This window comes from Rana temporaria, chromosome 3 (genome assembly GCF_905171775.1).
Source record: "Rana temporaria chromosome 3, aRanTem1.1, whole genome shotgun sequence".
Lineage (NCBI taxonomy): Eukaryota > Metazoa > Chordata > Amphibia > Anura > Ranidae > Rana > Rana temporaria.
Window position 1 is genome coordinate 474,859,863 of NC_053491.1, and position 17,355 is coordinate 474,877,217.

The following is a 17,355-nucleotide window of genomic DNA, read 5'->3' on the forward strand; positions in this document are numbered from 1 at the left end:
GCTCCGGCTCACAAGCTGCTGGAGTGGGGACAGCTGGCGTGGGAGCATGGCGGGGTATGAGTGCCGGAGTAGTGAATGAATGAATGAATGAAAAATTTATATAGCGCGGCACATGCGAACTGAATCGCCTCTGGGCGCTTGTTGTTTGTGTCTCATGCCTTTCAGAAAAGCAGGGTTTTGATCTGCCTTCTGAAGGACAGGTGGTTTTGCTCCAACCGAATGCTGGTTGGTAAAGCATTCCAAAGCCTGGGGCCCTGGAAAGCAAACCTTCTTTCTCCTTTGGACTTGTATTTGGTTTTAGGAACCTTGACCAGATTTTGGTCGGTGGATCGCAGAATGCGGTTGCAATTGTGCGGTTTGATCTTGTCGCATAGATATCTAGGAGCCTTCCCATGGATGCACTTATGTGTCAGGCAGAGTGCTTTAAATGCAATTCTGTCTTTCACTGGCAACCAGTGAAGGGATCTCAGTGAAGGTGAGATTGATTCCCAAGATTTTTTCCCAGTCACCAGTCTAGCGGCCGTATTCTGTACGACTTGAAGACGAGCGATTTGGTACTTGGGTAGCCCGAGGTAAAGGGCATTTGCATAGTCCAGTCTGGAATTCACGATTGTTCCCACCACGACTGCTACGTCTTCTTTGGGGATAAATGGAATCAGTCTGCGTAGTAGGCGCATCAAATGGTGCGCCCCGCTGACTACTGACCCTATTTGTGCGTCCATTGTCATGAAGGTGTCAAACGTGACTCCCAGACTTTTGACTTTGGAGCTAGGGGAGATGATTTGTCCCAGGATGGGAGATGGTGTCCAGTTTGTTGTCGGTTGTTTCTTCCGACTGGCATCGAAGATAAAGAGTTCTGTTTTAGCGCTATTGAGTTTGAGATAACTCTTAGTCATCCAGTTTTCTATTGAAGAGAGACATTTCTCTAATCTGAGATGATGATCCTTTTTATGGCAGATGCGAAAATACAACTGCGTGTCGTCTGCATAAGAGTGATAGAGTAGTTCTTGGCTACCGATAATATCAAAGAGAGGACGAAGATAGATATTAAACAGCACCGGTGATAGGGGGGATCCTTGGGGGACCCCACATGGCACCGTGCGTTTTTCTGACGTGAAGGATCCCAGTTTCACTGTTTGTGATCGGTTACCGAGAAAAGAGGAGAACCATGGTAAGGCATCTTCTGAGACTCCGGCGACTTCTGTTAGTCGTCTCAGTAGCAATTTATGGTCTACTGTGTCAAAAGCTGCGCTTAGGTCCAGCAGAACCAGGAGACACGATTCTCCTTCGTCTGCGGCCTCGAGCGCATCGTCCCATATTTTCAGTAAGGCCGTTTCTGTACCGTGTCCGGGACGGAACCCGGATTGAAATGGATCGAGTAGGTTGTGGGTGTCCAGATGCTGTTGCAGCTGATTTACCACCACTTTCTCCATTATCTTGGACAGAGCATTTAGACCTGTTATGGGACGGCGGTGAGTTGGGTCCATAGGATCCAAATTAGGTTTTTTCAAGATCGGCAGGATTGTGCCCTCTTTCAGCAGGGAAGGCACTATGCCTTCCTTAAATGACTGATTTATAAGCTGCGTGATCGGAGGCGCCAGGATGTCGGCACATTCCTTCAGTAGCTTGGTGGGAATGATGTCATTGGGTGCTGTGCTGTTGCGCAGCGCACCAATGAATTTTTTTGTGGTATCGATGGAGATGGGTTCCAAAGTGAACTTAGTTGATTGTAGAGGCGTTCCGTCTGTGTTTTGATTGAAGAGGGGGCTGAGTGGAGTATTGTTTTGCCGAATACTTACCCGAATTTTTTCAATTTTGTTGATGAAGAAATCCGATAGTTCATTGCAGAACTCTTGGGTGTCTGAAGTGGGGACTTCAAGACATCCCGGATTCATGGTCTGGGTGACCATCCTGAAGAGTTCGCGTGGGCGATTCATTGCGCTGTTAATTACCATAGAAAAGTGAAGTTTTTTGGCTTTGAAAATTTCCTTGTGATATCGTGTTGTTACTGCTTTGTAGAAGTTGAGGCGGTCTTCTGAAGGACTTCTTTTCCAGGCGGCTTCCGCCCTTCTGCGCTCTTGCTTCAATAGCGACAGCTGGTTATTGAACCAGCTGGACTTTTTTGCCCGGCTGCGGAGTTTGCGCTTTGGTGCTGCTAAGTCGGCTGACTGTAGCAGAGCTGCATTTATGGCATCCAAAGTATCTGAGGCTGCTAGCTGAGGAGGAATAGCCCCAATTCGGTTTCCCAGGGTAGATCTGAAGAGTTCCGAGTGGAGCTTCTTCTGAGATCTAGCCCAGTGTATTGTCACCGGCTTGGGTACTTTCATGACTAGTGGAGTTCTGGGAATTATGAAGCTAATTGCATGGTGGTCTGTCCATGGCAAAGGTTCATTTCCCAAAATGTTTATTTTCAGATTTTGTCTGAAAATTAGGTCGAGTGTGTGACCTGAGGCATGCGTGGGTCCGCATATAAGTTGCTGAAGTCCTAATCCTTCCAGGTGGTCGATGCAGGCCTCCGCGATGGGATCCTGTGAGGAGTTGGCCCACAAATTGAAATCCCCGAGCAGCAAAAGATGATTGCTGTTAAGGGAGTAAGTGGAAATGAACTCCGTTAATGCTGAAATCAACTGCGATTTGGGCCCAGGGGGCCTATAGCAGAGGAGAATGTGAACGGTCTCCTGAGAGTGAGATTGAAGTTGAAGCGTAAGGGTTTCCATAAAAGGTAGAGGATTTTGAAGGACCGGTTTAGTGATTGCAATATGCGACTTATGAATCACCGCCAGGCCTCCTCCTCTTTGCCCTATTCTATTTTCCGTTAGGATGCGATAATTTTCTGGCACCAATTCTCCGAGAATGGTGTTGCAGTCGTCTGACAGCCAACTTTCTGTAATAAAGAGGCAGTCTAGATCGTTTTGTAGTAAGAAATCATGGATTTCTGAGCGGTGTTTAACTGCCGATCTAGTGTTAAGCAACGCACATGATATGTGCTTGAGCTGTGTTGAATGGTTGAAATTTTTGATGATCGATCGTCGATCGATTCTCAAAAGTTGATTTGATTTTAAGGCTTTTGTGGTGACGGCAGGTAATATTGTTGCGAATTGTCTCAGACCCCAAATGGTTTCCGCAGAGTATCGCAATTTAACCATTGTTGCCAGTCACCGTGCGGGGGGGTGCGGGTGTTTGGTGAGAGAGGATTCGGAGAATCCTCGCTCTCAGCAATCCTTGGTCCAGAGGAAGGCAAAAAAACCCTGGGCAAGCTGGCCAATGTGCTGCGGCAGGGAAAAAAATTCCTTCCTGATCCCTAAAGGCGATCGGCTCAAGCCCTGGATCAAAGATTGATGACTTAATGAGGGGAAAAGGGGGGGGGATGCTGGGTGTCACTGTTGCTGGGGTGCACCAAGATGGCCGCCAGGCGAAGACACAGGACCCAGGCTGGGGGGGCAATCAGGTAGGTAAGAAAATGATTCCACCGATCTGGTTGCTAATAGGGGGGTGGAGGGGACCTCTAGGGGTGCAGGGGCGATAAACAAAGAAAACTGCACTGTTGGTGGTAGGTGCAGGGAGAAACGGTCGGAGCGCCGGTAGGCCGCGGCTGAAGCCGCGGACTTTCCTGAGGCGCGGCGGCCGCGAAAAGTAGCAGGCTGGCGCGGGCGTGTAAAAACGCCAAAAAGCGCCGAAAATACACCCAGGGGGGGTGTCTGGGGGCCACCACAATCGTGGGTGGCCGTGCGAGTGAGGATGCCGAGCAAAAGACGAAAATAGAGAGCCGCAGTGTGGGGTCTGTGTGACGGCTGCCCTGAGAAGGACGGCCGTCAGTGGTTCCCCAGGATGGTAGGCCCTGAGAGACAGGGTCTTACCTGCGGAGAAAGAAGGAGTCCACGAGGAGAGGAGAGAGCTGGATTCCTGGTTCCTAGGAGCTGTTTCTTGTGCAGCACAGGTAATGGAAGTCTGCCTAGTCTGCCTAGTTTCTGACTGCCAGGTCTGGGTGGGAGCAGGCTCGTAAGCGGAAGGTCCGAAGCACCCTACTCCACCTCTGACACTGACTGACTGACTGACTGACTAATAAATGAAGCAGGACGTATAGGGGTGCAGTAGTGTGTAGTTGAAGCGGGGGCTGATCCCTTCTGGAGCGGTGGGACTGGAGACCACTGAAGCGAAGAAAGTGGGTCAGCGACCCTAGCTGAAGGTGCAGGTACAACGGCAACAAGCTGGTAAGGTAAGCTGGTTAGCAGGTAATAGCAGAGTCAGGCAAGCCGGGTCACAACAGATAATCAGGTAATCCGGTACGGAAGGCTCAAGCATAGTCGTGATACAGGCAGGAGGGTCTGGCAGCGGTGGATCAATCAGAGGAGCAGGGTCAACGCAAGCCAAGGTCAGAGGTTGGAGAGGAACGGATGGTCAACAAGCCGGGTCAGAAGGTTTAAACAGACAATCAGGTACAGATGCAGATTAACACTCAAAAGTTGCAGATCAGACAGCAATGTGCTGGGAAAACTAGTGAGCTTTTAAAGGAGATTTGGCACCAAGCCGAATTAACGTGCACGTCTCTTGGCATGGATATTACCTTCGGGTTCCCAAGAATTGTCTTCTGGCCCATATCCATTCCACTTGACCAGGAACTGGTTTTGCCCTTGCCGCTTCCTACAGTCCAGAATGGCTTCCACCACATACCATCGACATGAACAGGTTCGGGAGGTCTGGTCCCCCTGTTAGGAAAGGGGTCAGGACTGGAGCTGCAGGCTTTAGTAGAGAGACATGGAACACAGGATGCATTTTAAGAGAGTCAGGTAAAGATAGTTCATATGAAACTAAATTGATCTTTCTCTTGACTGGAAAAGGTCCCATACACTTAGGTCCCAATTTCTTGGACGGGCAAGCTAACCTGAGATTGTTTGTAGAAAGCCATACCTGATCACATGGTTTAAGATCCATTTCTCCTCTCCTTTTCTTGTCAAAAAAACTCTTATTGTCAGCTTGGGCCTTGGTCACAGCTTCCCGTAACAAATGGTTGTTGCGGTTGAGGAACTCCACGGTACTCTGTAATGCCGGAACTGAAGATTCTGAAAGAAAATCTGGTAAGAAAGTTAGGTTGAAACCGTAATTGGCAAAAAAGGGAGATTGCCCTGTAGTTGAGTGACTGGCATTGTTATAAGCAAATTCTGCTAGAGGTAGCAGAGAGACCCAATCATCTTGGGAAAAGGTTGTGAAGCACCTGATGTACTGTTCCAAGGTCTGGTTTGTCCTTTCTGTTTGCCCATTGGTCTGGGAAAAGTTCAATTTGCAATGTTTCGCAAAGGGCTCTCCAGAACCGAGAGGTGAACTGAACCCCCCTATCTGATACGATGTTGGAAGGCACTCCATGTAGCCTGACGACCTCTCTGATAAAGACACGGACAGTCTCAGCAGCGGAAGGCGTATTCTTTAATGGAAGGAAATGGGCCATCTTGGTTAAGCGATCCACAATCACGAAAATTGCCGTACATCCCTTGGAGCAAGGCAGCTCTACAATAAAGTCCATGGCTACCATTTTCCATGGTCTATCGGGCACGGGTAAAGGCTTCAGTAGACCCCAGGCTTGGTTCCTGGGTGTTTTATTCCGGTTACAGATAGGGCAAGTATTGATATAGGATCTGCAAAAGTCCTCTAGGCTGCGCCACCAGAAGGTGCGATGCACCAATTCAAGGGTCTTACGAACCCCGAAGTGCCCTGCCAGTGGATGATCATGGAGGAGCTTCAGAACCTCTACCCGGATATCCTCTGGCACGAAAATCTGGCTTCCTCTCCAGAATAAACCATCCCTGAAATCTAGGGAGATGTTGGAAGGCTTGGAGGAATCTGAAGATACTTCTCTGATCAGGGAGAGCAGGTCAGTATGTAGGAGCAGGAAGTTACCTTCCGGTAGTATGGTGTCAGGGGTGGATGTATCCTTCGGGTTATCATGCATTCGGGATAATGCATCCGGTTTAACATTTTTTGATCCTGGACGGTAGGTGATGTGAAAGCAAAAATGGAAAAAGATAAGGGCCCAGCGAGCCTGTCGTGGTTTCAATCGTTTTGCTGACCTTAAGTACTCCAAGTTTTTATGATCCGTATAAATTAACACGGGGTGTGCAGCGCCTTCAAGTAAGTACCTCCACTCTTCTAAAGCGGTCTTGATGGCCAACAATTCTCGGTCACCTACATCATCATTTCTCTCCATGGGGGAGAGTTTTCGGGAGAAGAATTCCACTGGATGCATTAAGTCCTTATCTCCTAGATGTTGGGATATAACAGCCCCCACTGCGACTTCGGATGCATCCACTTCAAGGAGCAAAGGCAGTGCCGGGTTGGGGTGACTGAGAATTGGGGCTGACGTAAAGAGTCCCTTCAGGGTGTCAAAGGCTTTCTGAGCTTCAGGGTTCCAGTGGAAACAAAGGTTTTGTTTAGTAAGCTGCGTAATGGGTGCAACGATTGCAGAGAATCCCTTAATGAATCTCCTATAGCTATGACTAAGCACTGATTGTTTGTGCGAAACACGTCAGTTTACCACACTGCTTGCTGTGCTGTTTTGTAGTGCTTTTTATCCTTTGTACACCAATAAAGGCTACCTTTTTGGTGTGCGGCTATCCATGAATTATTTTCATTGATTTTTTGCCTAATGACCTGCAGATACTCCTCCTCCAGCTGGGACATGCGCCTCAGTCTTTTTTTTTTTTAAAGTAATATGGTCTGACATAGCAATGGCCCCCCTACCCGTGAAGTACTCCACGTATATATCACGGGACTCTCGAGCAGTTCGGGGGGGAAATCCAGTACGGCCAGTGTCCAGGCCAGTAAGGTTCTCTGATGATTGTCTGGCCTCTGGCCCAATGTTTGAAAGGTAGGTCTCTGAATGCCTGCGCAAATAATTATGAAAAATGCAGCAGGTAAAAATCACAGTGTTCAGTTTATATTCCGCCATGTGTATGGCTGTCTGGAACAGGCGAAATCGGCTGGCCATTATCCCGAAAGCATTCTTGACAACCCTCCGGAGTCTCTGGGCTGCCAGATATTAAAAACCCTCATCTCCGGGGTGAGGGTCCTCTGGGGAAATGGCCTCATGAGGTGTGGTCCAAGCCCGAAAGCTTCATCCACGACAAACACAAAAGGGAGTCCCTCCACATTGTCTTCATCCCATGGCAGGGCCAGGCCACCAGTCTGGAGATGTTGGGCAAACTTTGTCTGCGCAAATACTCCGGCCGTTCTTCCCACTTCCACATACATAAATTCATACTGTGCCGACACCACCGCCATCAACACAATACTATGAAAACCTTTGTAGTTGAAATAGTATGACCCCGAAAGGGGTGGCGGCACGATGCGAATGTGTTTTCCATCTATTGCCCCTCCGCAGTTAGGGAAGTCCAATTGGGAAGCCACAGTCTGCCATTCCTGTGGCGTGGAAGGAAACTGTGGAGTCAAACAAAAATAAAAAAATTAGTACCCCAACGGTGGCTCCATTGGATTTGACCTTGCCCTTTATAGTGCCGTCGTACGTGGTTTACGTGACCGAGTTCTGACATGATCGTTTTTTTTTTTTATTTAAAGCTTTTTATTTGGATACAAATTAATAATACATTATACAATTGTAGTGGTGCATAATACTGTTATGATGATACTATTATGATACACAACTCAAATAAATCCACTAAACATGCAACTGCATACCGTTATGTGTCCCCTCTACCCCATAGGTACCATCCAAAGCACCACTACACAGCTGGGAAGGGAAAAAAGTTAAAAAGTAAAAATATAGACATAAAAGAAGGAGAAAAAAAAAGGGAAAAGAGAAGGAGAAGAAAAAAAAAAGAGGGAAAATGCATCTGAGCTCTCTCCATTATCCCGCGCTCCCGCTCTCCCCCCCCCTCATGTTCAAACCCTGGAGTCCAAAAAGGATTTCCAGGAGGTCCAAATTCTTAAATATCTTTCCTTTTGATGTTGTGCTGTCTGTACTAGTTCTTCTAGTTTACTGATTTCTTTTACTTTGTTTATCCACATCTCTATTGTGGGTGGAGTTGGTGACTTCCATTTCTTTGTTATACACGCTTTTGCTGCATCTAATAGATGACCTAGGCTTGTCTCCCTATACGCTTTCTCTTGGATTTGGTTCACGTGTAGAAGATAAAATTCTGGGTCTTCCGGTATCTCATATTCTGAACATGTCTGAAGTATCCTTTTTATCTCCCGCCAGAAGCTCCTTAACAAGGGACAGTCCCAGAATATATGTAGCATCGTCCCTTTACTGCCCTGGCACCTCCAGCATTTATCTGACACTTCTGGAAAGATTTTGTTTAATCTCTCCGGTGTCCTATACCACCTCGCGAAGATCTTGTAATTTGTCTCTTGTGTCCTTGCACATATTGATGTTTTAAACGTTCGTTTATACATACGTTGTCGCTGTTCCATACTAAATATCTTTTTTAGTTCTTGTTCCCAATCTTGAACACACTTCAAAGGGTGGTTCCCTGGCTGTACCAGCAAATCATAGCTTATTGAGAGAGTGTGTTTTAGTATTCCCCTCTCGCTACACATTTTCTTCGAATCTCATGAATGGTCTTTCGAAAACCCCCGGGTTTGGTAGTGTGTTCAAGAAGTGAACCATCTGGAGTGCGTTTCAAAACTTTAGACGGAATCCGCCCTCTTGTTCCATCAATTCAGCTATTGTGAGCCATCTTCCCCTTCGAATATAGTTCATTACCTGTCTACACCCCCCCTCCCTTAGGTGTCGAAAAGCTCCATCTTCATACCCCATGGGAAAAAGGGGGTTTCCCAGTACTGGATATAGTGGGGAGGTCCTGGGATCCATACCCATCATGTAAAAAGCTGTTACACATGTCTTCACTGTGTTTCCCAGTATCGGGTTTTTGTTGATTTCTTTTGGTAATGAGGCATACCACCATGGTGCCCTTTCTAATGGCATTTTAGATTGGGACTGTTCAATTTGTACCCATAGTTTAGTATCTGAATGCCTGTTCCAGTCTACTAACCTATTCAGGTGGACGGCACCCCCAGTCCTCCCTGTTGTTTAGTATACATTAGTTGTTTCCTTTGTATTCTGGGATTTTTGTGTGCCCATACAAACTCGAAGATGACTCTCTGGCATTGTTTGAAGAACTGCACTGGTATATGAATTGGTAATGTCTGCAATAGATAAAGCATTTTTGGGAGTATACTCATCTTGATAACGTTGCATCGGCCTAACCAGGTGTGAAACCCCTGATTCCACTTATCCAATAGTATCTTCACCTTCTGCAGTAATGGTGGAAAATTAAATTCAAAAATCTTGTCTACTCTCCCTGCTAGTTGTATGCCGAGATATGTTAATGCTCTTTCCGTCCATTTAAACTTAAATTTTTGTTTTAAATGGGTTATCGATGTTTGTGGAACATTAATTCCCATTGCTTCTGATTTGTTAAAGTTGATACTTAGGTTCGAGAGAGAGCCATATTTCTCAAATTCCCTCATTAGGTTCGGGATAGAGATCAGTGGATTGGTGAGTGTAAACAGCATGTCATCTGCATAGGAAGTTATTTTGCAGTGATTCTTACCTATATGTACTCCTACTATATTTCTATTTAAGCACACAGTACACAGGAAGGGCTCTAATGACAGGGCGAAGAGGAGTGGGGACAGAGGGCACCCCTGTCTTGTACCATTCAAGATCTGGAAAGGCTCTGATAATATTCCGTTGGCCCGTACTTGAGCCGTTAGGCCTGAGTACATAGACAGTATCCATTTTATTATTTTGTCTCCAAAGCCTCCATGTTGTAAAACTGCCCTCATGTAGCTCCAGTTCACCCTGTAGAAGGCCTTCTCCGTGTCTGTGTTAAATAGTAGGCATTGTGTCTGTGTTGTGTTTACAATCTGTACCAAATTGATGGCTTTTATCGTATTATCGCGTGCTTCCCGCGTGAGAACAAATCCCACCTGGTCCAGGTGTATCAGATCTGGGATATATTGTTGTATCCTATTTGCCAAGACCTTAGCGAAGATCTTTACATCCAAGTTTAACAGAGAGATCGGCCTGTAGCTTCCACATAGGCCCAAATCTTTCCCCTCTTTCGGTATCACCAAGATATAGGCTAATAGGGTTTCCTTCATAAAACTAGCCGATGTCCCTAATGCATTGAAACATTTAGTCATATATTTCAATAGCGGGGAGAGCAAGGTTTTGTAATATTGACCCGTATAGCCGTCGGGCCCAGGCGCTTTCCCCCGTTTCATTGAATTAACTGTCGCTTTAATTTCCTCTTCAGCTATAGGGGCATCAAATTTTTCTTTATCTGATTCTGGTAGTTTTGGTATTGCTGATTCCATAAGATACTGATCCATCTTTTCTTTGATCGATGGTTTACTTTGTATGTTATAGAGGGAGCAATAGTATTCTTGAAACTCTTTCGCTATGTCGTTTGGTTTGAAAACCTTCTGTTTCTTTGGTGGTTTAATACACGGAATATAGTTACTCGTCTTCTGTTCACGTAGTAATCTAGCCAGTCCTTTCCCACACTTATCTCCTGACTCGTATGCAAACTTTTTACATCTCTGTATTGCTGCTTGTGCTTTATAGTACAGGAGATCTGTAATATCCATTCTTTTCCTAGCCACCTCTTCCTCTCCTATTGTTGATCCTGTTAGCTTATGCCTACTCTCCAGCGTAGTTAACTCCTCCAATAGTTTATTTAATTTTTCTGTACGTTCCCTTTTTATTCTAGACCCGTGTTTAATTAGCACCCCTCTGATAACCGCCTAATGTGCTTCCCAGATGATTCCCGGGTCGCACTCTGGGGTATCGTTGGTGCTGAAGTAAAATTACAGCTCTTTGGTTACCTCTTCTAAAAAAAAATTATCTTGCAGCAAGCTTTCATTTAGTCTCCACTGATTGGGTCTAATCTGTCTGAAGTCTTGTATCTCATATTCCAAAAAAATCGGGGCATGGTCTGACCACGTAATGGATCCTATTTTAGCCGATCGTACTGAGTGTAGTTGGGCATGTGGGATTAGAAAAAGATCTATTCGAGAATAGGTTTTGTGTGGTGTAGAATAGAATGTGTAGTCTTTTTCTTTGTTATGTAACAGTCTCCATATATCAATCAGCTGGTTTTTAGTTAGAATTTGAGTGGTGCGGTTTCTAACCCCACCGGAGATGGATGACTTTCCCGTTGATGTGTCCACTTTGGGATCCAACGGGATATTCAAGTCCCCTCCCAGGATCAGATGACCTTCTGAAAAGTCTTGTAGGCGTTTGATCGTTTTACCCAGGAAGGTTTCCTGTTGCTCGTTTGGGGCGTATATGTTAGCAAATGTTACCCCAATTCCTCCTATTTTACCTTTAACGAATAGGTACCTTCCTTTCGTGTCTCTCATCAGATCCAAGTATGTCCACTTAATTCTCCCTCCTCTAAGGATAGACACCCCCTTTGACTTTGCCTCCTGATTTGTCGCGTGATATGCGGTTGGGTATAGCCTATTCTTTAAGATCGATGTTTTATCTTCTCTAAAGTGAGTTTCCTGTATATATGCCACGTCTACTCCTAATCTTTGCAAGTCGTGCATAAGGACCCTCCTTTTTTCTGGTGAATTAAGTCCTTTTGCATTCAGTGACAATATATTTAATGCCTCCATCCCGCTTCCTCCCATTTCTTGAGTATTAATCGTGTTAAAAGAAAGGGAAACAATGGGGAGAGGGGGGTAGGTGGGAGCGCGAGAGGAGAGGGCCCCCCCCCGATACAGAACCAAAAAAAAAAAAAACACTATATAAAAATAAAGAAGTAAATAAGTAAGAAAATGAAGAGAAGAGAAAAAAAAAAAAACAATTTGGGGACAATCTATAATATTTAGCAATCTGCTAATTAACACTCACCGTATTCACGGTATTTGAGCGTCAGCCTATAGTTAGGGGCGTGTACCCCAGGTGGATCCTATACCTCCCTACATCCCATCTCCTTCAGGAGACCTGTTCACACCATAAGACAAAACAGGGTTATGTAGACCTTAGGATATAGGTGTATACAGGAATTCTTCCCTGGGAGGGGGACAAAAGAGAGAGAGAAACAAAAGAAAAACCAGAGAAAAACCACAGTTCCTCTGACTCTTAAAAAAAAAATACAATTAAGACAAACAAAAAAAAAAGAGAAAAAAAGGCTTGGAGCTCCGGGCCTCTCCACGATGCCCATCTAAGCTCCTTGAAAAAAGGCCATAAGGGCCGTATAATGCACTGTGTTGCACTGTATTACTCTATATTTCTCGTTTCATCTGAGGAGATGATACTGAGGGGCTGGGTCACATGCCTTTGTTCTAGGGGTGCTAAAGAATTATCATACAGGTTAGCATACAGAGATAGAATGAAGAGACAGTGAGGGAGGGGGGCCAGCGGATTCATATCTCTCCCTTGTTTATTATGAACTGATATTTATCTACCCCAGGGTTCAGGGTGATGTGCAGTGCTAGTTTTCTGACACACATAGAATTTTGCCCTGAGGCCACAAAGTTACGTTTTGGTCTCATCTGACCCTTCTTTCAACAATGTCTTTCTTCTTGCCACTCTTCCATAAAGGGCAGATGTGTGGAGAACATGACTAATAGTTGTCCTGTGGACAGTTTCTCTCTCCTGAGCTGTGGATCTCTGCAGCTCCCCCAGAGTTACCATGGGCCTCTTGGTTGCTCCTCTGATGAATGCTCTCCTTGCCCGGCCTGTCCGTTTAGGTGGACAGCCATGTCTTGGTAGGCTTGAATTTGTTACATAGTCTTTCCATTTTCAAATGATGGATTGAACAGAGCTCCGCAAGATGTTCAAAGCTTGGGGTATTTTTTTATAACCTAACCCTGCTTTAAACTTCTCCACAACTCTATCCGTGACCTGTCTGTGGAGAATTACCTTCTACTTACCGTATATATTTGAGTATAAGCCGACCCAAGTATAAGCCGAGGTACCTAATTTTACCACATAAATGGGAAAACCTATTGACTCGAGTATAAGCCTAGGGTGAGAATGTAGCAGCTACTGTAAGTGAAAAAGAGGGCCAACAATGCCCACTTTCAGCCTCACTGTGCCCATTTGCATGCCTCACTGTGCCCATTGCAACCTCACTGTGCCCATTGCTACCTCACTGTGCCCAAGCTCACTGTGCCTGTTGCAACCTCACTGTGCCCATTGCAACCTCACTGTGCCAAACCTCACTGTGCCTATTGCAAGCTCACTGTGCCCAACCTCACTTTGTCCATTTCAGCCTCACTGTGCCCAAGTCAGTGTGCCTGAAAATCTTGACAGGCTGCGGGCGTCCATTTGTTGTTTAAAATTTGCGGCCTCCTCCTGGTCCTGTTCCGTGCCAATCAAGGATGTCCTTTTATCCTCGGACAAGAGGACATCCGTGATTGGCGGAACACTGAACACAGTGTCTGCTGGGAAATGCCTATCACAGAAGGGACCAGGAGGAGACCACGACTTTTAAACAATGGACGCCCACAGCCTGTCAAGAATTTCAGGTACACTGACTCGAGTATAAGCCGAGGGGAGTATTTTCAGTCTTAAAAAAGGGCTGAAAAACTCGGCTTATACTAGAGTATACACTGAAACTCATTTTTTAAGAAGTAGCTCCTTCCTTCCACATGGTGCCATTCTTTAACCCCATAATGTGATTTCAACATCTCTATCCCAGTGACTTCACAATTTATAATTTTAGCCGTAGATTTCAATGTATACCACCTATGTATTCTTCTGACATCAAGGATATGCTTATGCACAGATTTTTTTTTTTTATATTTACTTTTCTATCACATTTGCATTTTTAATTTAAAAAATGTTTTTTTATTTTTTTAATAGCTTTCTTAAAGTCCTTGTTCCTGAATGTGTATATGATGGGATTAAGCAATGGAGTCATTACAGTGTAAAAAAGAGAGAGGAATTTGTTCAGAATATCCAATTGTCCTTTTGTTGGAAACAAATACACAGCGATTATAGTTCCGTAAAAAATGCACACTACAGTCAAGTGAGAGCTGCAGGTGGTGAAGGCTTTTTGTCTTCCTGTAATTGATTTAATTTTGAGGATGGCTAAAACAATATAGATATACGATATAACAATTAATATAAATGGTGCTACGACAAAGATGAAGCTAAACACATAGATCTGATTATGGATCCATGAAGTATCGGAGCAGACAAGCTCAATTATGGGTTCAAAGTCACAGAAGAAGTGATGAATGATGTTTGGTCCACAGTAGTATAAACTGCACAAAGAAATTGAATCAGCCAATGTCGTTGTAAAACCCAGTAACCAAATGATAATCACTGATTTAATGCAATTTGATTGGTTCATTATAGAGTTGTAATGCAGAGGCTTACAGATGGCCAAATACCGGTCATAGGACATCAAAGTCAGTAGAAAAAACTCTGAGGCCTCAGTATGGGAAAAGAAGAAGAACTGGATGATGCATCCAGCAAGAGACATGGTACATCCATCATGTAAGATAATATAAAGAAAGTTGGGAAGAATATCTGTAGACAGAATTATATCAAGCAATGATAGTTGGGTGATGAAGAGGTACATGGGAGACTGGAGTGTTTTACTCAGATGATATAAAATCACAATGAAGAGATTTCCAGAAATAGTAACACAATATATGAAACACAGCACCAAGAAAAATATAATTTTTATGCTTTTTATATTTGGCAAACCTGTTAGTACAATATAGGTGATGTTATTGTTATAGCCCACCTAGTAAGAGAATATAAAAATACATAATAATTTAGGTTGCAAGCATAAGAAAATGTATGGCAAAACAAAAAGTCTGACATTCATATATTAAATTTTGTTAGGATCCTTCTTCAATATGTTACTACCCAGCTGAGTTTTGGCTGGTTGGCTGAGCTTTTGTACTATACTGAAGACACCCTAATGAGCTTTTGGATTTGACAGGATCTCCCAACCTTTATCTTAGTGCACTATCTGTCTACTGCCCCAATTCCCTCACCAACCCCCCAGTGGGGACCAAATGGCTGAAATCAACTCTGTCAACCTTTACTTAAAGCAATTTGCTCAAAGTCAAGTGAAGAGAAGTTGAGGGTTTACAGGTTACTTAAAACAGCAATGAATTCTCTCTGCCTGGAAATATGTCCTTCTCAAAGGCTGGTAGAGGTTGTATGATTTTTAAACAAAACTGGCAATGGACTGGGCAATCTTTGATTCCTGAACGTGCTCCTACCTTCTTGTTTTCCAGGCCCTAGTATAGACCTGTTCATAATAGGTTTATGCTAGGGCTGGTGCTTTTTAGCCAGAAAGGAGCTTGAGTTTTGATGAATGTGGAGCTATATGTACCGTATGTCTTAGCAGTGGACATTTTAGACATCTGCAGAGAGATATGACACTGGAACTGTTTCCTCCACAGGCAACAGGTCTGGGAGGTAAACTGACTTTGAACTACTCACACCCTCTCCAGGCATCAGACCTGGGAAGCTATGGAAATTAGCTCTTATACCGGCATCATCTCCAGGCCAAGCCTGAGAGGCAAAGGCTCCTATAGAAGGGCTCTCTGTATATATTTATCTCCTTCTCCAGCCCTCATGATTGTCAACAACCCCCCTAGTAAATTGCTGGGTGAAGTAAATACTCAGAACCCCTAACATTTTAACTGTTGCTCTATCTACTGGAGAACACTTCCCAACAGTAGGCAAAAAGCACACAATGCCTAATGCCGCGTACACACGACCGCTTTTCATAGTGTGAAAAATTAATTTTTTTTAAATGATCATTAAAAATGATTGTGTGTGGGCTCCAGAGCATTTTTCTCAACGTGAAAAATGGGCATTAAAAATTTAGATGTTAAATGTCCTCTAAATGTTCACGTCATTTTTCATGTTGTCGTTTTCTACATTGTGTGTAGGCTTTAACAACGGGAAAAAATTGCACATGCTCAGAAGCAAGTTATGAGACGGGAGCGCTCGTTCTGGTAAAACTAGCATTTGTAATGGAGTTAGCACATTTGTCACGCTGTAACTGACTGAAAAGCACGAAGACTGAAAAGCGCAAATCGTCTCTCACCAAACTTTTACTAATACAAAATCAGCAAAAGCAGACCAAAGGGTGGCACCATCCAAATGGAACCGTGCCGTTGTATGTGTTGTACGTCAATGCGCTTTGCTCGAGCTTTTTTTTTTCACGATCGTGTGTAGACAAGGCAGGCTTGACAAGAATCACGATGAGAAAAACGTTTTTTCTAGTACATTAAAAACGATCGTGTGTACGCGGCTTTAGGCTTCGGGCAAACACAAATAATGTAGAAAACAATAGCAATCAGAACTTAGGCTAGCCACAGCCTAGCTTGCCTAAAGTTAAATTAGTGTAAATCAGCTAAATTCAATGCATCAAAGCATTCTAAATTGAACAATTAATTTTCTTTAGAAAGCCAGAGTAGAAATGTCGGTCCTCTGACAGCATTCTGTAGACAAGGAGCCTTGCCTTATACTTGGACTCTATGGTCTCTCTGCAGATGTCTGGTACACCCCCAGACAGTGAGAGCTAGTACTTCTTACCCAGCAAGGGGAATGAGCTTTTTTGTATGTGAAGCTATAGTTCCAGTTGGACCTCTGCAGAGAGACAACTATTTCCACCCAGAGAGCCAGTCTTCTTCTATGCAGCTTACTGGCTTCTCTATATAGTCCGCAGCTATTTACCAAAGAAAACCGATCAAGACTAGGGGAAAGATAATATTAGGAGGAGACCTAAATTTCGGCATGGATCCGAAAGTCGATAAGTCACATATAACATTAGAAACGCAGGGTACACAATTAAGAAAAGTTAAAGAAAGTCTACATAGAAGTTAGTTAGTAGACACATGGAGGATCTTCAATCCAAGCCAGCGAGACTACACCTTTTTTTCCCAGGTACATGGCAGCTACTCCCGAATCGACCACATCTTGGTTGAACATAGAATGCTAGAGGATGTGGTCGAGACGAGAATAGAACCCTTGACAATCTCTGACCACGCGCCCATTAGTATATCAATAAACATAGCATGCAATCATAGGTCCTACCAAAACTGGAGATTAAATGAAGATCTGCTGATGGAAGAGAAAAGTATAACTAGGGTTAAAAAAGAACTTGAAGAATATTTTAAGATAAATGAGACAGAAGAAATCTCGGCAGCAACCCTATGGGATGCCCACAAGGCAGTGATCAGAGGGATTTTGATTTCGGAAGGAGCAAGGAGAAAAAAGGAAGTGATTAGCAAAAAAATAAAACTAATAGACGAGATCTTTAACTTAGAGCAGAAACATAAGAAAGATGGAAAGCAACAAGACCTATACCTACGCCTGGTCAATAAACGAAACGAACTTAAAGATCT

The 17,355-nt window shown here is 44.2% G+C and overlaps 1 protein-coding gene across 1 annotated transcript; it reads right to left on the minus strand.

Annotated features, from left to right (window-relative positions):
• Nucleotides 1-11,998: 11,998 nt before the first annotated feature.
• Nucleotides 11,999-14,712, minus strand: LOC120930697 (olfactory receptor 2C3-like). Its single transcript, XM_040341871.1, has 2 exons — nt 13,839-14,712; nt 11,999-12,040 (listed from the first exon to the last, which is right to left on the minus strand). Exons 1-2 carry the CDS (start codon nt 14,559-14,561, stop codon nt 11,999-12,001), a joined length of 765 nt encoding a protein of 254 aa, XP_040197805.1. The 5' UTR covers nt 14,562-14,712.
• Nucleotides 14,713-17,355: the final 2,643 nt, after the last annotated feature.

Coding starts and splice junctions, on each gene's coding strand:
- LOC120930697 (XM_040341871.1), bottom strand. CDS start 14,561: ATGTACCTCTTCATCACCCAACTATCATTGCTTGATATAATTCTGTCT. Junction 12,041..13,838: donor GGAACAAGGACTTTAAGAAA/GCTATTAAAAAA, acceptor TCCCCCTCCCAG/GGAAGAATTCCTGTATACAC.